Source organism: Neoarius graeffei, chromosome 18, assembly GCF_027579695.1.
Source record: "Neoarius graeffei isolate fNeoGra1 chromosome 18, fNeoGra1.pri, whole genome shotgun sequence".
Classification (NCBI taxonomy): Eukaryota; Metazoa; Chordata; class Actinopteri; order Siluriformes; family Ariidae; genus Neoarius; species Neoarius graeffei.
Window position 1 is genome coordinate 25,743,563 of NC_083586.1, and position 24,857 is coordinate 25,768,419.

A 24,857-nucleotide genomic window follows, 5' to 3' on the forward strand; every position below is an offset into this window, starting at 1 on the left:
GCTACACTACTAAGCAAGTAACATGAGAACCAAGGAGAACTCCAAACATGTCAGAGAAAAAGTTGTGGAGAAGCACAGATCAGGGTTGGGTTATAAAAAATATTCAAAGTGTAAGATCTCACACAGCACCATTAAATCCAATAGCAAAATGGAAAGAATATGGCACCAGTATAAACCTGACAAGGGAAGGCTGCCCACCAAAATTCACACACTAGGGAAGGAGGGGATTAATCAGAGATGCAACAAAAACACAAAAGATAACACTGAAGGAGCTGCAAAGATCCACAGTGGAGATGGAAATATCTGTCCATAGGACCACTTTAACACTCTGAGGTCCTGGGCCTGTCAGACACTCTGTGGCAGTCTCATAAACCTTGACATTTTTAAGTATTTCATCTAACTAAAAACATCCATACAAAAGTGACACACATGGTTATATTCTGGACACCCTCAGCAATAATAATACAAGAGTAAAGTGAATGTAATGAAATTTGTTTTTATTTAAATTAAGTGCAAACACAACCTTACAAAAAACTATTTTCAGAGTCTTCAAACCTTGTAAAAAAAAAAAACACACTATAAATATATCAGCACAAGACTAAGTCTAAACCTTGTAAACATAGGTGTTGGCTACATAAAAGTAAGAGCAGCATTCAGAAATGTTATGTAGTTTCAATATTAATTGTAGAAACTTCAGACTACTTTTGTTTTCTCCAAAGCCAGTTGCGCTTTCAAATGAATATTGATGAGGTAGGTGTAATTCACCTGTAATGCCCCCTCCCCCTGTCACTGTCAATAGTCCATTTGTCAAAGACAAAGACCCTGGCCCTGGCCCCTGTACCTCCCTGCCCCCACACCTCTCTGCTTGGAAAGTTACTGCAAAGAAAAGAAGCCCTAAAAGCCAAAGCTATCACAGTCACAGATTAAATATACTGTCTTCTTCTAAATCTTATAATAAATATGCCCTCTTCAACTGTAAGATACTCAATAAAATGTTCAATAGCTATTGATCATCCCTGGATTGTGGCTCTCTGCTGTCAGTCCTCATCGCTGTCCTCATCTGGATGCCAAGCATCATAACAGTTCCTGTCAGGTTGAAGGCAAAGGAAAACATCACACGTTTTGCACTTCCACAGGGTTTTTGTTTTCCTTCCCTGCAACCTGCAGTACACACAGGCTCTGTGACCATCACCAGCCCTATTCCCATTTGTGTTCAGCTCAATCCCACAAACTGGCTTGTGAGCCTTGCCAACTTTCTTCAGAGGAGCCTTTGGGGCCTCAATTCTTGGTAGCGCACCACACAGCTGTGCAATGAGCTCCTCCATGAAATCCCTGTGGCTCAGGCTTTTCTTCTGCATGTTTGGCATGAGTTCTTTGTGGAGGATGAAGGCATTTGTTGCAGCAATGTCCAGGAAGTGAAGAAAAAGCTTCTTGTACCACTCCACAGTTTTGTGCTGTGCTGTGTAGTACTGGATCAACTGGTCAGACAAGTGCACACCACCCAGGAACTTGTACTCTACCACGGGTTTGGGGCATGGAACAGACTGTCTTGACCAGGCGCTTCCTCAAAGTTTCTCAGTTGGTATGGAAACAAGTGAACATGTGCACTTGTTTATACTGGTGAAATGGGGCGTGTTCTCACCTCCCCTTGTTACGCAATGAGCGAATGATGACACTGATGTTCCATGCGCTTAACATGTGAATAGCTGATGGGTGTGTCGTTAAGACGCTGCTGCTGGCTGAAGTACTGAAATTTGTAAGATTTGTTTTTATTCTCTTTACAAAGTGCTAAAGCTAAAGTTTCTTTAAAAAATTATATATTTGAAAACTAGAAGATTCAAGGTTTCTAGTGGTGTTACTTGAATGTTTCTAGCACAAAAACTCACAGAGCTTTAGATGTGCGTTTACTAACAGTCCTAAAAGTCCCCTGGGGGGGGGGGGGGGGGGCGCAACCTGAGAGCGTTAAGCAGTGCACTCCACAGAGTGGGGCTTTTTGGAAGAGTGGCCAGAAAAAAGCCATTGTTTAAGAAAACACGTTTGGAGTTTGCCCAACAGCATGTGGCAGACTCCCCAAACACATGGAAGGTTCTCTGGTCAAATGAGATCAAAATTGATCATTCTGGCCATCATGGGAAATGCCATGTGTGGTGCAAACCTAACACTGAGAACACTACTCCTATAGTGAAGCATAGTGGTGGCAGCATCATGCTGTGGGGATGTTTTTCATCTGCAGGGACAGGAAAGCTGGTCAGGACTGAAGGAAAGATGGATGGCACTAAATACAGGGCAATTCTGGAGGAAAACCTGTTTCAGTGAGCCAGTGGTTTGAGACTGGGACGAAGGTTCACATTCCAGCAGGACAATTACCCTAAACATACTGCTAAAGCTACACTGGAGTGGTTTAAAGGGAAACATTTAAATGTCTTGGAATGGCCTAATTAAAGTCCAGACCTCAATCCAATTGAGAATCTGTGTCATAACTCGAAGATTGCTGTACACCAACGCAACCCATCTAACTTGAAGGAGTTGGAGCAGTTTTGCCTTGAGGAATAGGCAAAAATCCCAGTGGATATATGTGCTAAGCTAATAGAGACATACCCCAAGAGACTTGCAGCTGTAATTGCAGCAAAAGGTGGCTCTACAAATATTGACTTTGGGGGTGAATATCTATGCACGCTCCAGATTTCTGTTTATTCATCTTATTGTTTGTGTCAGAGTAAAACAACAATTTTCACCTTTAAAGTGGTAGGCATGTTATGTAAATCAAACAGTGCTAACCCCCCCCCCCCAGAAAAAAAAACCACAATCAATTTTAATTCCAGCTTGTAATGCAACAAAACAGGACAAACACAAAGGGGGATGAATACTTTTGCAAGACAATGCACTTACATCTCTGCATAAAAACGTCTTTTGAGTGATGTTGGTATGGACTCCCACCACATGGTCTTCGCAGATGGTGTGTCTTGTCAGTGGACAAAGGTGGAACTCTGGGTCACTCTCAAGGTATAATGGGCTTGATTTGAAGGCAGACACACTAGGAGCAGGAGCCTGGAGTAAACAAAGGAATAATAAGGAATGAGCACAAGAAACAAGCAAAAGTATATTAAACTCAAACACAGTGATCACAAAAATGATAGATAGATAGATAGATAGATAGATAGATAGATAGATAGATAGATAGATAGATAGATAGATAGATAGATAGATAGATAGATAGATAGATAGATAGAAGTTAAATTTATATAGCACCTTTCTCATACCCAAGGTCGCTTTACAATTATTGGGAAGAGGGGGAAAAAAAATCCACCAAAAGAAAGTCAGGAGGTCATTCCAATGGTGTAGCAGCCACAGTCTCACCAGAAGTTTCCGGTTGAGAGTACCCCATGCACATTCTAGCTGCCGCTTCTCAACAGAGCTTTTTATTTCATCTTTTGTTTTTCTTTTTTATGTTTGTGTAGTTTGATGTTTGTTTTTGTTTGAGTACTTTGTCCGCTGGTTGTGGTGTAGCTCCGGACCCAGTTTTGGGAGTCGGTTCCTTCCAGGCCTTGGTTTGCCGTGGGTGATGCTTGTGCTCCTCGCTATGGACTGCAGTGAGCTTGTTGCTAATTTTAACATCGGGGTTTTCCAGCACTCTGTGCGGCGGTACCTTTGTGCTTAGCACGGTGTCCCAAGCGATGTTGCTCGGTGGCGTTGTGGCGGCTGTGCAGGCAGTTTGGGACATACCAGCACTCTGCGCGGCGGTGCTTCTGTGCTCGCTTTGTGGATCCATGGCATGGTGTTCTGGGCGGTGTTGCCTGACAGCATTGCGGCAGCTGTGCAGGCGGTGTGGGACTTGTTTTCGTGCACCTTTTGGTAGGACTGTGGCTGCTACACCATTGGAATGACATCCTTACCTTTATTTGGTGGACTCCCCCCTCCTTATAATTGTAAAGCGACCTTGGGTATTGAGAAAAGCGCTATATAAATTTAACTGAATAATAATAATAATTATTATTATTATTATTATTATTATTATGTGCACGAAAATAAGTTCCATACCGCCTGTGCAGCCGCCACAACGCTGCCAGGCAACATCGTTTGGAACACGGCACCATGGATCCACAAAGTGAGCACAGAAGCACCGCCACGCAGAGCAGAGGTATGTCCCAAACCGCCTGCACAGCCACTGTAATACCACCGAGCAACATCGCTCAGAAGACCGCGCCAAGCACAAAAGAACTGCTGCACCGAGCGCTGGACAACCACGACGTTAATAGAGCAATGAGCTCACTGCAGTCCATAGCAAGGAGCACAGGCATCACCCACGGCGAACAAAGGCCTGAAGGGAACCGATGTCTAAAACTGGGTCCGGAGCTACACCACAACCGGTGAAAACAACACTCAAAAAAACCCCCCATCAAACTACACAGACACAAAAAAGAAAAACAAAAGGGACAATTAAAATAAAAAGCTCCGGTGAGATGTGGTAGGCAGAATGTGCACAGCGTACTCTCAACCGGAAACAGAAATGTTATTGTCTGATTGCAGGCACTTACGGATGTATGTGCAGGGGAGAGTGGGGTAGCAAACTTGTAACGAATCCAAATCACAAAACTAGAAGTGTGGTCAAAAGGCAGGCAAGGGTCGGTTGATCGGCAAACAGAGCAATACAGAAGAGACAAGAAGCATAGACAAAGAGATGTAGCGAGGGTCAGAATAACTAGAGTCAGGCAGAGATAGAAAGGCTTGGTATGGACTGGAAAACACAGAACAATACTTTGTAATGAGGGGAAGTGTGAGTGAGGCTCAAGTAATGTGGCTGATGAGTTGTGAATGAGTGATAGCTGAGTTAAATAAGCTGGTGACGGGGCGCTGTGCTTTTTGGGCACTGTAGTTCTGAGTAGCCATATTTGTAGTTTGGCAAGCACTGTCGCTCTCAATGCCTTTACTGACCGTTATAGCTCAATATTGGCACTGAAGAGACTCCTTAATAGTGACACAAGCCAAATGTCCAGCTTCATTTGTCTGGTCACAACAATTGTATAATACACTGACAAGTGTACATACAGTGTGTGGCAGCAGGGGCGTGGCCAAGCATCGGTCTGTGACCAGAGGGCGGAGTCAGGGAAGGTAAGTGGCAGAATCACTGCACCTGAGGTTGATTTAATGTGTTTGTGTGTCTTCCCCAGTGACCGCGCCCTATTTAAGGAAGAGAGCAAGAGCAGAGCGGGCTCTCTCCCCAACCAGACGACGAGTGTGTGCGTGTGTGTGTGTGTGTGTGTGTATATATGTGTATAGTTAAGGCTGAAAAGCTAAAATAAACGGGTTTTGTGAACTCAGTTCTGGCCTGTCGTCCTTCTGTGCTCCACCCATCCATCCGAACTGCTACAGTGGTGCCGAAACCCGGGAGTTTGGAGCGCCGAAGCAGAACAGCCCCATGGAGTCCTCCCCTTGCGTCGAGCTGGTCCACACCCTCGCCACGGCCCAGCAAAGCCAGCACCAGGCACTAGTCGCCCTCCGGAAGGAACAGGAACAGCGGTTCGAGGCCCTGGTGCTGGCTCAGCAGGAAGAGCGACAGGCGTTCCGGCACCTCCTCGCGTCGGCGGGGTCCACCGCTGCGGGCCGTCCCCCTTCACCCTGACGAAGATGGGCCCGCAGGACGACCCCGAGGCCTTCCTCACGTTGTTTGAGCAGGTGGCAGAGACCTCGGGTTGGCCGATGGAACAGCGCGCAGCGCGCCTCCTCCCCCTGCTAACGGGAGAGGTGCAGCTGGCCGCGCTACAGCTCCCCGCCGACCGCCAGCTGGCCTACGCGGACCTTCACCAGGCCGTCTTCCAGCGTGTGGGGCGCACCCCCGAGCAACAACGGCAGCGCTTCCGCGCTTTGCACTTGGAGGAAGTCGGCCGGCCGTTCACGTTTGGCCAGCAACTCCGGAACGCCTGCGGGTGGTGGTTGAGGGCCGACAACCGTGGCACCGAGGGGATCATCGATCAGGTGGCGCTGGAGCAGTTCATCGCGCGTCTACCAGCCGGAGCTGCAGAGTGGGTTCAGTGCCACCGCCCGGCGTCGCTGAATCAAGCAATCGAGCTGGCAGAGGACCATTTGGCGGCTGTCCTGACGGCAGGACAGCAGACAACCTCTTCTCTCCTCTCCTCTCTCCTTCTCCTCCTGTGTCTCATCCTTGCCCCGTTCCCCCACCGCGGAGGCGGGGGCCGGCCCCACCTCAGCCGGCCCGCTGCACCCACGGTGCCCTCCCGTTTCTCCCTTCTGTGTCTGTCTCCCCCCCCCCTCAGGTGAGTGAGCCCCAGAGCACCAGTGCAGAGAGGAAGCTCGGGCCAGTTTCCTGGCGCTGCGGGGAGCCGGGCCACCTCCAACAGCAGTGCTTGGTGATGGAGGTGGGCGCGGTGGTTCGGATCCCCGACGCGTCAGGAGCCGCCGTCGATCGGACCGGAGCGTATCGCATACCGGTGAGTATCCAAGGGGATACATATCAGCCATTGGTGGATTCTGGTTGTAATCAGACCTCAATCCACCAAAACCTGGTGCAAGACGAGGCATTGGGGGGAGCACAATTGGTGAAGGTGTTGTGTGTGCACGGGGATGTTCACAGCTACCCTTTAGTGTTGGTCCACATTTTTTTTCGAGGGGAAAAATTTATAGTGAAGGCGGCGGTTAATCCTCGCCTTACCCACTCGATAATTTTGGGGACGGATTGGCCGGGATTTGGGGAATTAATGAGTCACCTAGTGAAGAGTGGGTCCTGACGTAGTTTAATAAGGGGAGGTCCCGGTGTCGCGTTGGTGGGAGCAGCTGTCACAGAGCCATCTACGTCAGCTCCGCGTAAGAGTGAGGAGCCACCGGCTCCTCCTCTCTCTCTTGGGGAATCCCTCGCGGATTTTCCATTAGAGCAGTCGCGAGACGAGCCTCTGCGGCATGCATTTGACCAAGTGAGAGTAATCGATGGTCAAATGCACCAGCCAAACGCCACCCCGTCTTTCCCCTAGTTCGCAATTATGAAGGATAGATTATACCGAGTGACGCAGGACACTCAAACTAAAGAGCGAGTCACGCAGCTTTTGATTCCGAAGAGCCGCCGGGAATTGGTATTCCAGGCGGCTCACTTTAATCCCATGGCTGGACACTTAGGGCAGAATAAAACACTAGCCCAAATAATGGCCCAGTTCTATTGGCCAGGGATTCGCGGCGATGTCCGTAGGTGGTGTACGGCATGCCACGAATGCCAGTTAGTAAATCCAGCAGCCATTCCAAAAGCGAGACCCCGTTCGAAAGAATTGGGATGGATCTCGTTGGGCCATTAGATCGGTCAACACAAGGGTACCGCTTTATATTAGTTCTGGTGGACTATGCAACGCGATACCCGGAAGCGGTGCCTCTTCGCAATATCTCAGCACACAGTATTGCAGAGGCGCTCTTCCGCGTTATCTCCCGAGTTGGAATCCTGAAAGAGATTCTGACTGACCAAGGCACCGCGTTTATGTCACGTACACTAAATGAACTGTATAGGTTGTTGGGTATTAAGCCGATCCGCACCAGCGTGTATCACCCACAAACGGACAGTTTAGTTGAACGGTTCAATCGCACCCTCAAGAATATAATTAAAAAATTCGTAAGTGAGGACGCACGTAATTGGGATAAGTGGCTCGAACCCTTGTTGTTTTCAGTGCGAGAGGTCCCCCAAGCCTCCACGGGGTTCTCCCCATTTGAATTGTTATACGGGCATAAGCTGTGCGGCATTCTAGATGTGCTGCGGGAAAATTGGGAGGATGGACCTTCGCAAAGTAAAAATGAAATCCAATACGTTATTTACCTGGACGCAAAACTCCACACACTCACCAACCTAACCCAGGAGAATTTGTGGCAGGCCCAAGAATGACAAACCCGCCTGTACGACAAGGGTACGCGCCTCGGAGTTCACACCGGGAGATAAAGTACTCGTACTGTTGCCCACATCGAGCTCCAAATTAGTCGCCAAGTGGCAAGGACCCTTTGAGGTCACACGGCGAGTCGGGGACGTTGACTATGAGGTGAGGCGAATGGACAGGGGTGGGGCGTTACAGGTTTACCACCTCAATCTGCTCAAACTCTGGAACGAGGAGGTCCCCGTGGCGTTGGTGGTTCCGGAGAAGGCGGAGCAGGGGCCAGAGGTTCAAAAGGGAACATTGGCATCACGTACCTCTCCGGTCCCCTGTGGAGACCACCTCTCCCCGACCCAACTAGCGGAGGTTGCCCAATTGCAGACCGAGTTTTCGGACGTATTCTTGCCCCTGCCCGGCCGCACCAACCTCATCGAGCACCACATTGAGATGCCCCCGGGGGTGGTAGTGAGTAGCCGCCCTTACAGGCTACCCGAACACAAGAAAAAAGTGGTTCGGGAAGAACTCGAGGCCATGCTCGAAATGGGCATCGTCAAGGAGTCCCACAGCGACTGGAGTAGCCCGGTGGTCTTGGTACCCAAGGCCGACGGGTCGGTCCGGTTCTGTGTAGACTATAGGAAAGTCAACGCGGTGTCTAAATTCGACGCGTACCCAATGCCTCGTATTGATGAGTTGTTCGATCAACTAAGCACAGCTCGCTTTTACTCAACACTGGATTTAACAAAGGGTTATTGGCAGATCCCCTTGACTCCATTATCCCGAGAAAAAACAGCCTTTTCCACACCGTTCGGCTTACACCAGTTTGTCACGCTTCCTTTTGGGCTGTTTGGGGCACCCGCTACGTTTCAGCGGCTGATAGATAGGGTCCTCCGTCCCCACGCCACCTATGCAGCCGCCTACCTCGACGATACCATTATCTATAGTAATGACTGGCCAAAGCACCTCAAACATCTGAGGGCCGTCCTTAGGTTGCTGAGGCGAGCGGGTCTCACAGCCAGCCCGAAGAAGTGTGCGATTGGGCGGGTGGAAGTACGGTATTTGGGCTTCCACTTGGGCAACGGGCAGGTGCGTCCCCAAATTAACAAGACAGCGGCAATTGCGGCCTGCCCGAGGCCCAAGACCAAAAAGGGGGCGAGTCAGTTCCTGGGGCTGGCTGGCTATTATCGTAGGTTTATACCCAACTATTCGGACGTCACCAGCCCGCTGACTGATCTGACTAAAAAGGGGGCACCAGATCCGGTCCAGTGGACGGAGCAATGCCAGCGGTCTTTTTCTGAGGTAAAGGCTGCACTGTGTGGGGGGCCACTTTTACACTCCCCTGACTTTTCTCTCCCCTTTATGTTATAGACGGATGCGTCGGACAGAGGGCTGGGGGCTGTTTTGTCCCAGGAGGTGGAGGGGGAGGACCGCCCAGTGTTGTATATCAGTAGGAAGCTGTCGGTGCGTGAGGGGCGCTACAGCACCATTGAAAAGGAGTGCCTAGCGATCAAGTGGGCAGTCCTCACCCTCCGTTACTACCTGCTGGGACGCCCTTTCACCCTCTGTTTGGACCACGCGCCCCTCCAGTGGCTCCACCGCATGAAGGATGCCAACGCGCGGATCACCCGTTGGTATCTGGCACTCCAACCCTTCAACTTCAAGGTGATCCACAGGCCAGGGGCGCAGATGGCCGTGGCGGACTTCCTCTCCCGTCAAGGGGGGGAGTCGGCTGCAGGCCGGACGGCCACCCAGCCTGAGTCGGGCGGTGGAGGTATGTGGCAGCGGGGGCGTGGCCAAGCGCTGGTCTGTGACCGGAGGGTGGAGTCAGGGAAGGTAAGTGGCAGAATCACTGCACCTGAGGTTGATTAATGTGTTTGTCTGTCTTCCCCAGTGACTGTGCCCTATTTAAGGAAGAGAGTGAGAGCAGAGCGGGCTCTTTCCCCAACCAGATGACAAGTGTGTGTGTGTGTGTGTGTGTGTGTGTATAGTTAAGGCTGAAAAGCTAAAATAAACAGGTTTTGTGAACTCAGTTTTGGCCTGCCGTCTTTCTGTGCTCCACCCACCCATCCGAACTGCTACACAGTGGTGCTTGAAAGTTTGTGAACCCTTTAGAATTTTCTATATTTCTGCATAAATACAACCTAAAACAACATCAGATTTTCACACAAATCCTAAACGTAGATAAAGAGAACCCAGTTAAGCAAATGAGACAAAAATATTATACTTGGTCACTTATATATTGAGGAAAATGATCCAATATTACATATCTGTGAGTGGCAAAAGTATGTCAACCTCAAGGATTACTGTAGCAGTTAATTTGAAGGTGAAATTAGAGTCAGGTGTTTTCAATCATTGGGATGACAATCAGGTGTCAGTGGGCACCCTGTTTTATTTAAAGAACAGGGATCTATCAAAGTCTGATCTTCACAACATATGTTGTGGAAGTGCAAGAACAAAGGAGAGTTCTGAGGACCTCAGAAAAAGCATTGTTGATCCTCATCGGGCTGGGAAAGGTTACAAAACCATCACTAAAGAGTTTGGACTCCACCAATCCACAGTCAGACAAATTGTGTACAAATGGAGGAAATACAAGACCAATGTTACCCTCCCCAGGAGTGGTTGACCAACAAAGATCACTCCAAGAGCAAGGCGTGTAATAGTCAGCGAGGTCACAAAAGACCCCAGGGTAAATTCTAAGCAACTGAAGGCCTCTCTCACATTGGTTAATGTTCATGAGTCCACCATCAGGAGAACACTGAACAACAATGGTGTGCATGGCAGAGTTGCAAAGAGAAAGCCACTGTTCTCCAAAAAAAACATTGCTGCTCATCTGCAGTTTGCTAAAGATAACGTGGACAAGCCAGAAGGCTATTGGAGAAAGGTTTTGTGGATGGATGAGACCAAAATAGAATTTTTTGGTTTAAATGAGAAGCGTTATGTTTGGAGAAAGGAAAACACTGCATTCCAGCATAAGAACCTTATTCCATCTGTGAAACATGGTGGTGGTAATATCATGGGTTGGGCCTGTTTTGCTGCATCTGGGCCAGGACGACTTGCCATCATTTATGGAACAATAAATTCTGAATAATACCAGCGAATGCTAAAGGAAAATGTCAGGACATCTGTCCATGAACTGAATCTCAAGATAAGGTGAGTCATGCAGCAAGACAACGAACCTAAGCACACAAGTCGTTCTACCAAAGAACAGTTAAAGAAGAATAAAGTTAATGTTTTGGAATGGCCAAGTCAAAGTCCTGAACTTAATCCAATCAAAATGTTGTGGAGAGACCTGAAGTGAGCAGTTCATGTGAGGAAACCCACCAACATCCCAGAGTTGAAGCTGTTCTGTATGGAGGAATGGGCTAAAACTCCTCCAAGACGGTGTGCAGGACTGATCAACAGTTACCAGAAACATTTAGTTGCAGTTATTGCTGCACAAGGGGGTCACACCAGATACTGAAAGCAAAGGTGCACATACTTTTGCCACTCACAGATATGTAATATTGGTTCATTTTCCTTAATAAATAAATAACCAAGTATAATATTTTTGTCTTATTTATTTAACTGGGTTCTCTTTATCTACTTGTAGGACTTGTGTGAAAATCTGATGATGTTTTAGGTCATATTTATGCAGAAATATAGAAAATTCTAAAGGGTTCACAAACTTTCAAGCACCACTGTACATGAAATTATTTTGTACTAGTTAAATCAAGGTAGATGAAATATAAAGGCAAGTATTTACAAAGATCCTGAGAGGGTGGGCATTTTGTGGTTTCAACATATTATGAGGTGTCCTGAAAAAAGGCACAGGGTTGAGGTCAGGCTCTAGTCTCTCCTCTCCCTGTAGCTCCTTCTCCTTGTAGGAGTTCAGATCAGGAGACATCACCATGGACAGCAATTCATTCTGTAAATTGCACAACACAAACAACAAACTGACAATGAAAACAAAATTAGGGCATGCAAATAAAGAATCATTTTTGAATGCAACTACATTACCTGTGCTCCTGTGCGCAACAGTCTGCAGTGTTTGTTCTGGGCCCAAATGGCCTTGGAATCAAACACAGTAACTTCCTGATAGCCATTTAGCTTGTACTGTTGAGGAACCTGGTGAAGTAACCATTAATACCAAAGTTGCAGTGCATAAATTTTGAAACCAAGTGGCATTAATTGAATCAGGACAGAAAAAAATTCTCAACTACTGGAAGTCATCCTGAACAGGCTCTCTCACTCCCTCCCTCACACACACACACACACACACACACACACACACACACATATATATATCACAAAATTGTAAAAAGTCTGTATTATAGCTCAATATTGGCATTGAAGAGACTCATTAATAGTGACACAATCCAAATGTCCAGCTTCATTTGTCTGGTCACAACAATACACTGACAAAGTGTCTGAAGTCCTTCTTGCACCATGCCCTGGTCTTCTCAGACAGTCTCCCACCCCAGTACTAACCAGTCCCTTAAGGCACATTGGGCAACACTGATCTCCGTTTCCATAGCCCTTGGCCTCTCACCTATACAGCTAGGGTTACAGTGGGGGCTAGTCTACAAAGTGTCTGATGTCCCAGTTGAGAGGCAGACACGCTAACCACTAGGCCAACTCGCGGTAAAAGGCGTGTGTGTGTGTGTGTGTGTGTGTGTGTGTATATATACCAATCACTAGTCTGTACTGTCGAGGATCAGCACGCTCAGGCTCCTGCCTTTGCTGGCGCACAATGAACTTAACCTCAGTGCCTGTCCTTGCAGGTGGTGAGCCCACATGGCAGTGGCTCCATGTAATTTCTTTGGGTTGTGCCCAGCCAGGCCCCACGGGCCAAAGCCCGGCCACCAGATGCTCACTGGCGAGCTCCCCTCCCAGGTCTGACTCCAGGAGGAGGCCGCAGTTTCCCACTCTCAGGTGAGGTGCTGCAGCTCCTTTTTTGCTGTTTCATTGGGGCCTTGAATTGCTCTTAGTCTGGCCCCTCCCCTGGAACCAATTTACCTGAGGAGACCCTACCAGGGGCTAATGCCGCCAACAACACAACTCCCAGGATCACTGGGACCTCTAAACCCCTCCAGCACTTTAAGGTGGTGATTTTTTTGGAGTGGTATATGTCTATACACTAAGAATTTATATAAAGTGTGTTAAAAATTGATACCAGTATAAAGACTGTTAAAAATTCTTATAAATTCTTATATGTAATACTTTGTTGAGCCACCTTTTGCTACAATTACAGCTGCAAGTCTCTTGAGGTACAGTGGTGCTTGAAAGTTTGTGAACCCTTTAGAATGTTCTATATTTCTGCATAAATATTACCTAAAACATCATCAGATTTTCACACAAGTCCTAAAAGTAGATAAAGAGAACACAGTTAAGCAAATGAGACAAAACTATTATATTTGGTCATTTATTTATTGAGGAAAATGATCCAATATTACATATCTGTGAGTGGCAAAAGTATGTGAACCTTTGCTTTCAGTATCTGGTGTGACCCCCTTGTGCAGCAATAACTACAACTAAACATTTCCGGTAACTGTTGATCAGTCCTGCACACTGGCTTGGAGGAATTTTAGCCCATTCCTCCGTACAAAACAGCTTCAACTCTGGGATGTTGGTGGGTTTCCTCACATGAACTGCTTGCTTCAGGTCCTTCCACAACATTTAGATTGGATTAAGGTCAGGACTTTAACTTGGCCATTCCAAAACATTAACTTTTATTCTTCTTTAACCATTCTTTGGTAGAACGACTTGTGTGCTTAGGGTTACTGTCTTGCTGCATGTCCCACCTTCTCTTGAGATTCAGTTCATGGACAGATATCCTGACATTTTCCTTTAGAATTCACTGGTATAATTCAGAATTCATTGTTCCACAAATGATGGCAAGTCGTCCTGGCCCAGATGCAGCAAAACAGGCCCAACCCATGATACTACCACCACCATGTTTCACAGATGAGATAAGGTTCTTATGCTGGAATGCAGTGTCTTCCTTTCTCCAAACATAATGCTTCTCATTTAAACCAAAGAGTTCTAGTTTGGTCTCATCCGTCCACAAAACATTTTTCCAATAGCCTTCTGGCTTGTCCACATGATCTTCAGAAAACTGCAGATGAGCAGCAATGTTCTTTTTGGAGAACAGTGGCTTTCTCCTTGCAACCCTGCCATGCACACCATTGTTGTTCAGTGTTCTCCTGATGGTGGACTCATGAACATTAACATTAGCCAATGTGAGAGAGGCCTTCAGTTGCTTAGAAGTTACCCTGGGGTCCTTTATAACCTCGCCGACCATTACACGCCTTGCTCTTGGAGCAATCTTTGTTGGTCGACCACTCCTGGGGAGGGCAACATTGGTCTTGAATTTCCTCCATTTATACACAATTTGTCCGACTGTGGATTGGTGGAGTCCAAACTCTTTAGAGATGGTTTTCTAACCTTTTCCAGCCTCATGAGCATCAATAACGCTTTTTCTGAGGTCCTCAGAAATCTCCTTTGTTCGTGCCCTGATATACTTCCACAAACATGTTGTGAAGATCAGACTTTGATAGATCTCTATTCTTTAAATAAAACAGGGTGCCCACTCACACTTGATTGTCATCCCATTGATTGAAAACACCTGACTCTAATTTCACCTTCAAATTAACTGCTAATCCTAGAGGTTCACATACTTTTGCCACTCACAGATATGTAATATTGGATCATTTTCCTCAATAAATAAATGACCAACTATAATATTTTTGTCTCATTTGTTTAACTGGGTTCTCTTTATCTACTTTTAGGACTTGTGTGAAAATCTGATGTTGTTTTAGGTCGTATTTATGCAGAAATATAGAAAATTCTAAAGGTTTCACAAACGTTCAAGCACCACTGTATGTCTCTATTAGCTTAGCACATCCAGCCACTGGGATTTTTGCCTATTCCTCAAGGCAAAACTGCCTTCACATCTTCAAGCCAACATGCGATTTTTTATTTAATTACATAGACACATTCACAAACAAAAAGTACCCAAATTTATCAAAACAATTAATTGATATCCTCACGACTGACATATAGAGATTTATTTCATGGTTTTGGTTCTCCATGTCCCAGATGTAGCTCGTATGAAAAATATGAGTGGTGTGTTTCCCAGTAAAACAGTTATGTCCATATAATATATATACTGTGTGTATATATATATATATATATATATATATATATATAAAAATCACATATTACACACACATACATACAGTAGCATATGTATGGTCAAAATTTATGTTCCTCTGTTACTTTCTGAATATTTAAGTGAGTAGATTAACTGATCTCCAAAAGATATCAACTTAAAGATGAAACATTCTTTTCAATATTTTAAACAAACATTTTAAGCATGTAAATGGTGTCTTTTCTATGCATACTAAGGTAAAGTTTGGTGATCCACAAGGTTCTGTATTTGGCCCACTGATTTGGCCCACTGCTTTTTTCTATATATATATATATATATATATATATATATATATATATATATATATATATATATATATATATATATATATATATATACACACACACACAGGGTGCGATTTGTCAAAAAACCAGAAGGGGGGATGTTTTTTTTTTTTTAATCATGAAACGTCACAAAATTAAGGTAACAATAGGCTAACAGCTCAATAACATCTGATGATATCAAATGAATAACACTAAATGAAAACGAACACATCTTCCTATCTCTCTGACTAAATACACGAACACTAACACACAACAAAGTTCGCATTGCTTGTCGCGTTGCTGTGATGTTTCTCTCCCTCCGGATTAAATGGACAGTGACTCGAAAATCACTAAAATACATGAATACTAAATGAACAGTTTGCTCTGATGGCGCAGTTCATGTGGCCTTTTCTGCTTTCCCGTCGGTGCGCTATCCGCCGCGTTTCGCCCTTCTTTAATCCACATTTCTGCGAATTTCTCAGCAGGGAAGGAATGCACGTCTGGCCCATTGACAGCGAGGAAAAGAAGGCTGTCAGTGTGGATACATTCATTCTCTTGCGCTCATCAATAAGGATGTGATTCATGGCGCTAAATCCATGTTCACACTCTGGATATTGTTATTATCTACAATGTATCTATTTGCTGGGGACGTTCGTGAACATCAAAGCTGCCACTTCGGGTCATTTTGAAAGTGAGTGCAATGTAGACCATAGAAAACTGTGTCACAACATGCCTGTCATGTCAACTTTTTTTTTTTGGTTTGTTTGTTTTATTGACGGGGTTGTCCCCGAGGATTTTTTTTCAGCAGAGATAAAAACCAGAGGGGGGGATGATCCCCACCATCCCCCCCAGCAAATCGCACCCAGTGTGTGTATATATATATATATATATATATATATATATATATATATATATATATATATATAAGAAAAAAAGCAGTGGGCCAAATACAGAACCTTGTGTGGCAGCGGGGGCGTGGTCAAGCGTCGGTCTGTGACCGGAGGGCGGAGTCAGGGAGGGTAAGTGGCAGAATCACTACACCTGATGTCAATTAACCTGTGTTTGTGTGTCTTCCCAGCGACCATGCCTGATATAAGGAGAGAGAGAGCAGAGGAAGAGAGCTCTCTCCCCAACCAGACGGCTGATGTGTGTGCGTGTGTGTCTGAGAGTCTGGGAGAGTGAAAAAGCCTGAAAAGTGTTAATAAAGAGTTTTTGTAAACTCAGTTCTGGCCTGCCGTACTTCTGTGCTCCGATCCCGGGTTTCAGCACCACTGTAGAACTTTGCATGGGTGGGTGAAGCACAGAAGTATGGCAGGCCAGAACTGAGTTTCCAAAAACTCTTTATTAACACTTCAGCGTTTTTCACTCTCCCAGACACTCAGACACACGCGCACACACACACATCAGCCGTCTGGTTGGGGAGAGAGCTCTATTCCTCTGCTCTCGCTCTCCTTATATCGGGCGTGGTCACTGGGAAGACACACAAACACAGGTTAATTGACATCAGGTGTAGTGATTCTGCCACTTTCCTTCCCTGACTCCGCCCTCTGGTCACAGACTGATGCTTGACCACGCCCCCGCTGCCACAATATACTACCTCTGGGTAATAATATTTGTAAGCATGGTATTAGCTTCCACTGTTATGCTGATGACACACAGCTACAGTATATGTTTCAGCAAAGCCAGATGACAGACACCAGCCTAATAAAACTAAGGAACGTGTAAAGGACATTAGACATTAGATCAGGGGTTCCCAAAGTGGGTGCCGTGGCACCCTGGGGTGCCGTGACGCACGTGCAAGGGTGCCGCGGAATTCTTGATTTTTAGTTTGTTTTGCCAGTGATTTGTATTCATAGGGAAAAAATATTTGCATTTATTTTAAATTGGTTCAAACAGAGAAAAATGGTACTTTATGCTCTCCAAAATGACAGACAAAATAACTACGTGATAAAAGTGATATAAATATTAATGCAGTTTTGTGTGTCTGTGTGTGACAAGGGGTGTCGCCAGTAACGCATAGCCTGTTGGTGTCGGCAGATGGTGGAACGTAGTGCTAGTCCGATCAGATAAAACTCCAGTCACACAGCAGGCATCGGAGGCCATGTCCGACCAGTCAGGCGCAGCTAAATGACACAAACTGAGACATTACAATGATTCCTACCTCAGGTACGGTTTCTACTGGAGTGGTGATGCTACGTGCCCCACACCTGTGTGCTTGATCTGCAGGGAAAGGTTGGCTAATGCGGCTATGGTGCCAAGCAAGTTGGCAAGACACTTAGAGACAAAGCACCCGGCCTATAAAAATAAAGACACTGAATTTTTTAAGATACTAAAATTACAAAAAGAAACAGAAAGTCAACGCATGCTTTCTACTGTGCGTGTGTCAGACAAAGCTCAAAAGGCCAGCTTCTTAGTTGCCGAGCTGGTGGCCAGATCCAAGAAGCCTCACACCATCGCTGAAACACTCATATTACCAGCATGCAAAAGAATGGTTGAAGTAATGATAGGACCGGATGCAGCCAAGGAACTTGACAAAATCCCTCTTTCAGACAACACCACCAAACGTCGCACTGACGACATGTCAGAAGACATTGAGTCTGTTCTCACTGAAAAACTATGCCAGAATGGAAAATTTGCGCTCAAAATAGATGACTCAACTCATGCAAGTGGCCTTTGCCAACTGATAGCAAATGTGAGATACTTTGATGATGATGGTGCCACAGAAAACTTTTTATTTTGTGAAGTGCTGGAGAATCATGCCACAGGGGACGAGATATTCAGGGTCACAGATGAATACTTAAGGGAACACGATCTTTGCTGGGATATGTGCGTGAGTCTTTGCACTGACGGCGCTGCTTCAATGACCGGTCGGGTCAAAGGCTTTGTAACGAAAGCTAAGCAGAGAAATCCTTCCATGCGCGTTACGCACTGCATGCTGCATCGAGAGGCCCTTATCGCCAAAACTATGCCACCGCATCTTGCGAATGTTTTGGATCAAGCTGTAAAAATAGTCAACTACGTCAAGTCTCGTCCACTCAAGTCACGGTTATTCGGAAAGCTCTGCAATGAAATGGGAGCAGAGCACCAGGTTCTCCTTCTGCACACAGAGGTCAGATGGTTGTCAAGGGGGAGAGTGCTGGCACGCGTTTATGAATTAAGAGAGGAACTGCAGGCATTCGCTATTGAACACGACGTTCCTTTCAAAGAACAGATAAGTGACGATTTCTGGTGGCTTAAATTTGCCTATTTGGCTGACATTTTTGGACACATGAATGAACTTAATACGAAAATGCAGGGACGGAATGAAACTCTTCTGACAGCAACAGACAAGATTAATGGATTCAGATCAAAATTAGGGCAGTGGCAGTAAAGAGTAGCTACAAAAACTGTTGACATGTTTCCCTTGACCACAAGTAATGCAACAGGCAAGACTGACATTTTCTTAGATTCTCTATCTGCGCACTTGGCCACTCTGGAGAAAAGGCTGGAGACCTATTTTCCACACACAAACGAGGAATTTGACTGGATTCGTGATCCATTCCACTCTCTTGCCAGAACTTCAGCAGCAAGATGCTTGAGCACAAAGGGTCAGGATGAGCTTGCAGAACTACAAATGGATTGTACACTTAAGTTGCAGCACACTGATCTGCCCTTGGATACATTTTGGCTTCGTGTGGGGCAAGAGTATCCGTCAATTTCAGAGAGTGCTGTCAATGTGTTGATTCAGTTCCCCACCTCCTACCTCTGTGAGCTTGCTTTCTCATCTCTCACCTACATAAAGAATAAGCTGCGACAAAGGCTGGCTGTAGAGCAGGACCTTCGTGTGGCACTGTCCACAATCCCCCCTCGCATTGACAGACTTTGTAGCCAAAGACAGGCACATGTGTCCCATTAGGCTTAAAGCTGGCTGATGCCAGATGCTTTTTGACATTTACTCCTCTGTTCTGTTAGCCAAGTTTTAAAGTTGTAAACTGGCTGTTTCAGGAGATATGTCTGTTCATGAAAATGTTTGAGAAATGAATAAGTAGAGATAAAATGAATAATAGGCCTACTGATTTACTAAAAAAAATAATTCTAAATACTGTGGCCACAATGCCTTCTTGTAGTTTTAAAGTTGTAGGCTAAAAAGACTACTTAAGAATAAGATGTTTCTCTGTTTGGGACAATGTGAAAATGTTTGAGAGGTGAATGCAAGTCAGTAGAGATAAACTGAATAATGGGCTACTGATTTACTGAATTAAAAAATGTTTCTAAATACTATTGTGATCACAGTTTTTGTAATGATAATATGGCAACAAAATGATCATTATAGTAATACAAGTTGTGAATATGGCATAATATACTAAATGTCAAAACATAGCGCATAAGTATTCAGATTGAAAAGTATTACATTTTAGGGGTGCCACGGATGGAAAGAGATACGCCTAGGGGTGCCCTGAGCCAGAAAAGTTTGAAAGCCACTGCACTAGATGCTTATTAACTTCCTTCTACTTAATTCTGCCAAGACTGAAGTACTTGTACTTGGACCACATGCAACTAGAAGGAAGTTTTCTGATTACATCGTAACTCTGCATGGCCTTTCTGTTTCTTCACATGCAGCAGTAAAAGACCTTGGGGTGATCATTGACTCCATTCTTTCATTTGAAACTCATGTAGATAATATTATGAGGATAGCCTTTTTCACCTCAGAAATATTGCAAAGAAATATAAGGTCACTGCACGATACAGAAAAATTAGTCCATCCCTTTATTACCTGTAGGTTGGATTATTACAATGCCTTACTATCTAGATCTTCCACTCAGTGAATAAACAAGCTCCAGTTAGTCCAAAATGCAGCAGCAAGAGTCTTTACTAGAACTAGAAGATATGATCACATCACCTCCATCTTATTCATACTGCATCAGCTCCCAATCAAGTATCACATTGATTCTAAAATACTACTATTAACCTATAAAGCACTGAATGGTCTCATACCACAGTACCTGAGCGAACTTCTGGTCTTTTATGACCTGCCACGCCTATGTAGGTCAAAAGGTAAAGGCTATTTGTTGGCAACTCAAATCATGATGGCTAAATCATGGGGCAGAGCTTTCCCTTACAAAGCCCCACAATTATGCAGCAGCCTTCCAAGTCATGTTCTGGACTTAGACAAAGTCTCAGTGTTTAAGTCTAAGCTAAAAACATATTGTCTAGTCAAGCCTTTTGTTAATAGCTTTTTATGAGGTAAAGGAAAATATCTGGAGGGTTCTCAGGCAAAAAGAGTTTTGGTAAACTGGGATATATGGATGCTGTCCCTCCACTCATTCGCTCAGGTTTGTTGACGGTGGAGCGGCTGGCTGCTTTATGTTCCAGAGTGCCCTCATGCCTGCATTACCTTCTGGCTCTCCCTTTTAGTTGTGCTGTCATAGTTAGTCTTGCCGGAGTCTCTGCTTGCACTCAATGCACAATGTACACTGTTCTTAACAATTAGGTGACAATGTACATATCCAACAATCTCTCTCTCTCTCTCATTCTCTCTCTCACTAGGTTGAGTTACACATCAATCCTGAGATACCAATTATACTGGCCTCTCCTGGTCTTCAGACCTGCCTAACCCATCCTGATGCCTTACTTCTCAGAAATATTGCTAAGATAAGAAATTTAATGTCACTACGTGATGCGGAAAAACTAGTTCATGCTTTCGTTACCTCCAGGTTGGATTATTGTAATGCCCTACTGTCTGGATGTTCCAATAAGTGCATAAAAAAGCTCCAGTTAGTTCAAAATGCAGTAGCAAGAGTCCTTACTAGAACTAGAAAATATGACCACATCACCCCTGTCTTATCCACACTGCATTGGCTCCCAATCAAATTTAGTATTGATTATAAAGTACTATTATTGACCTTTAAAGCACTGAATGGTCTCACACCACAGGACCTGAGTGAACTTCTGGTCCTCTATGACCTCCCACGCCTACTTAGATCAAAAGGTGCAGGCTATCTGCTGGTACCTCGTATAGTGAAGGCTACATCAGGGGGCAGAGCCTTTTCTTACAAAGCCCCACAGTTATGGAACAGCCTTCCAAGTAGTGTTCGGGAATCAGACAGTCTCAGTGTTTAAGTCTAGGCTGAAAACATATCTGTTTAGTCAAGCCTTTTGTTAATGGTGTTTATGAGGTAAAGGTGTAGATCTGGAGGATCCTCAGACATAGAGTGTTTTGGTAAACTAGGATATATGGATGCTGTCAGTCCCCACTCGCCTGCTCACTCGAGTTTGTTGACGGTGTAGTGGCTAGCTGCTTTATGTCCTGGGGCTCCCTCATGCCTGTGTTACCTTCTGGCTCTCCCCGTTTAGTTATGCTGTCATAGTTAGTTGCCGGAGTCCCTGCTTGTACTCAGTGCAATATGTATACTGTTCCTACTTACTCAGGTGACATTGGGCATATCTAACAACCTGTTTTCTCTCTCTCTCTCTCCCTCCCCCCCAAATCTGTCCCTCAGAGTTACATGTTGGTCCTGGGATCAAGATGCTGACCTCTTCTGCTCCTCGGACCTGCTTGATCCATCCTGGTGCCCTAGGTCTGGTTGGAGTCTCATCGCATCGCTCCTGTGGAGGACGGCCCCATGAGGACAGTTGAAAGTCGCACTTGGAGGACGCTCTGGACTCTTACAGTAATGCTTTTATGGCTGAGGACGACAGTTGACTTGCTAACTTTAGGACTGCAGTTGTCATGAACAGTTTTGCACTCAAGTTTCCATCAGTGAAGAGTTTATAACATCAACGAAACTGACTTCATTTTAAAACTGTTAATGTTATAGTCATGCTGTCTGTTGTTGCCCAAATGAGGATGGGTTCCCTTTTGAGTCTGGTTCCTCTCGAGGTTTCTTCCTCATGCCGTCTGAGGGAGTTTTTCCTTGCCACCGTCGCCACAGGCTTGCTCATTGGGGATAGATTAGGAATAAAATTAGCTCATGTTTTATGTCGTTCAAATTCTGTAAAGCTGCTTTGCAACAATGTTTATTGTTAAAAGCGCTATACAAATAAACTTGACTTCTGCCTGGAGTTCTCTTCACTTTGCGTCTGTGGAGGATGGCCCCATACGGACAGTCTAAAGATACACTTAGAAGATCGCTCTGGACACTTATAGTTTTGCTACAATGGCTTTGGAGTACAAGTGGCAAAAATTGGATAACTTTAGGACTCTGTTTTCATGAACAGTTTTGCACTCAAGTCACCATCAATGAACAGCTGATAACTTCAACAAAATACACATCATGTTAAAACTATAATGAAATTCTTGGTTACACAATTGCATTTTTTGACCATATAGGACACATAGAAGCAAGTTATTTCTAATCACACTATCTGTTATCATACAAATGAGGATGGGTTCCCTTTTGAGTCTGGTTCCTCTCAAGGTTTCTTCCTCATGTCATCTCAAGGAGCTTTTCCTTGCCACCCTCACCTCAGGCCTGCTCATTTGGGAAAATTCATTTATATTGGATAAATTGTTAGTTCATAGTTTAAAATCTTTATTTTTTCTATAAAGTTGCTTTGTGAGAATGTCTCTTGTTAAAAGCACTATGCAAATCAAATGTCTTGACTTAAAGCATTTACAGGCAGCCATTTCCTCAGTTTGTAATATAATTAAGAAATGGCAGTTAGCGGGATTAGTGGAGATGAAGTTGAGATCTGGAAGACCAAGAAACTTTCAGAGAGACTGCTTGTCGGATTGCGAGAAAGACAAAGCAAAACCCCTATTTGACTGCAAAAGACCTTCAGGAAGATTTAACAGATTCTGGAGTGATGGTGCACTGTTCTACTCTATAAGCATTATGGAAAAGTCATCAGAAGAAAACCGTTCCTGTGTCCTCACCACAAAATATAGCATCAAAAGTTTGCCAAGGAACATCTAAACAAGACTGATGCATTCTGAAAACAAGTCCTGTGGAACAATGAAGTTAAAATAGAAGTTTATGGCAGCAATGAGCAAAGGTATGTTTGGAGAAAAAAAGGTGCAGAATTTCATGAAAAGAACACCTCTCCAATTGCTAAGCATGGGGGTGGATTGATCATGCTTTGGGCTTGTATTACAGTCAGTGGCATAAGGAACACTTCACTGCTAGAGGGTGTAGGATTATTTTATACCTCAAGATTACTGTAGTGCTTTAAAATGTGTTTAGATTTCTGTTTCTGTGGCCACGATTATCTTTGGACTAGGCTTTCTGTGTTACAAGAGTCAGCAGGTCAGACTGTGGAATGTATTTTTGTTAGCCAGTTTCGAAGATAAGTGCTTTCTCATTCCAATATTTTATGGGCCTGACATACAAAACTACATTAGCCTGTCACAGATATTTTTTCTAAGAACACTGAGAAATTATGTTGTATTGTTTAGTTTGAATTTATGATACTCTACTGAGGAGGTTTTCTGACACTTGGCTCCATTAATTTCAGCCTAGGAACAATTTATGAGTTCAAATATTTAGAGGATCTTGTGTGTAACCATCTTGTGTTTCTTTACCACTGTTATCACTGGAAAAGCACTTACCATATTAAACACAGACTTGCTATTGTGTAGTTAAAACCTTAATATGTCATAAAGTGGTCTGCTTAATTTCAAATGTAGTGGAAGTTATGTTTTAGCAAATGAGAAGCTTCCACTGGGCAGCCCAATCAGAAGTCTGTGCTCAAAAAAATAAAAGTCCTTTTTCCAATTATTTTAATAGGAGCCCCCATTTTGTTTTGGGGTGGTTTTCTGGGTGGTCCCTTGTAGCGGGACAGAGTTTAAAATTACTGGTGGAAGTTTAAGAATTCAGTGTGTATCCCAGATATCACTCAGTGCTTAGACTGTTTCTAGAATAAAGGTGCTTCAATGTAACTTCTTTCCTGTAAGTGTATTTTTGGCTACTTTTGAGGTTCAGACTTCCATAACAAGGGACGAATGATTTCAATTAAATACCAGAAAATTCTGGAAGCAAACATCACAGTCTGTAAAAAAGCTGAAGATGAGGAGGATGGATTCTACAACAGGATAATGATCTTAAAGCGAGACTGCCTTTCGATTTCATAAAATTGGTGAAATTCAGTTCCATCTGAAATTGGGTCATTCTGATTTATGTTTATTTCTGTAATATCTCACAAAATACCAGGCCATTCTGTGGCTGGGATGAAGTTATTTAATTTGCAGGGATTCCCAAGCAAATAATGTGCATGAAATCACTCACTTCACGCAGTCAAGCAGACAGAGGAAGTCCGTGTGCGCATGCGCATGTTTACCTTTGACTGCGCATTGACAGTTACATCATTCTGTCGCTAAATGAACAGCTGATCACACCGAGGTGCTTGCTGACTGCTGATATTTATTACTTTGGTCCTGTGTTTCCTTTCCTTTGCAACATAATGCCTTTTCTTCTCGCTTTCCATTATTGTAATCGGTCTTTCACGTTTCATTTGCACGCTCACGTCCTCCATTTTTCTCTCCTGTTTCAAATTTCTATCCCACAATGCCTTGCGTGAACAGGGAAAGCCCACTACGTGATGCATGACATAGTATTTTGAATTGGGTCATGTTGA

The 24,857-nt window shown here is 44.6% G+C and overlaps 1 protein-coding gene across 1 annotated transcript in view; it reads right to left on the bottom strand.

Moving 5' to 3' along the window:
- The window catches only part of cfap221 (cilia and flagella associated protein 221), a 165,795-nt gene that overhangs the window by 70,952 nt on the left and 69,986 nt on the right, over positions 1-24,857 (bottom strand). Inside the window, exons 16-18 of the mRNA XM_060898269.1 lie at positions 11,850-11,957; positions 11,596-11,757; positions 2,890-3,048 (exon numbers count right to left, since the gene is read on the bottom strand). Coding sequence (XP_060754252.1) covers positions 2,890-3,048; positions 11,596-11,757; positions 11,850-11,957 — 429 coding nt within the window. The remainder of the gene's footprint in view (positions 1-2,889; positions 3,049-11,595; positions 11,758-11,849; positions 11,958-24,857) is intronic.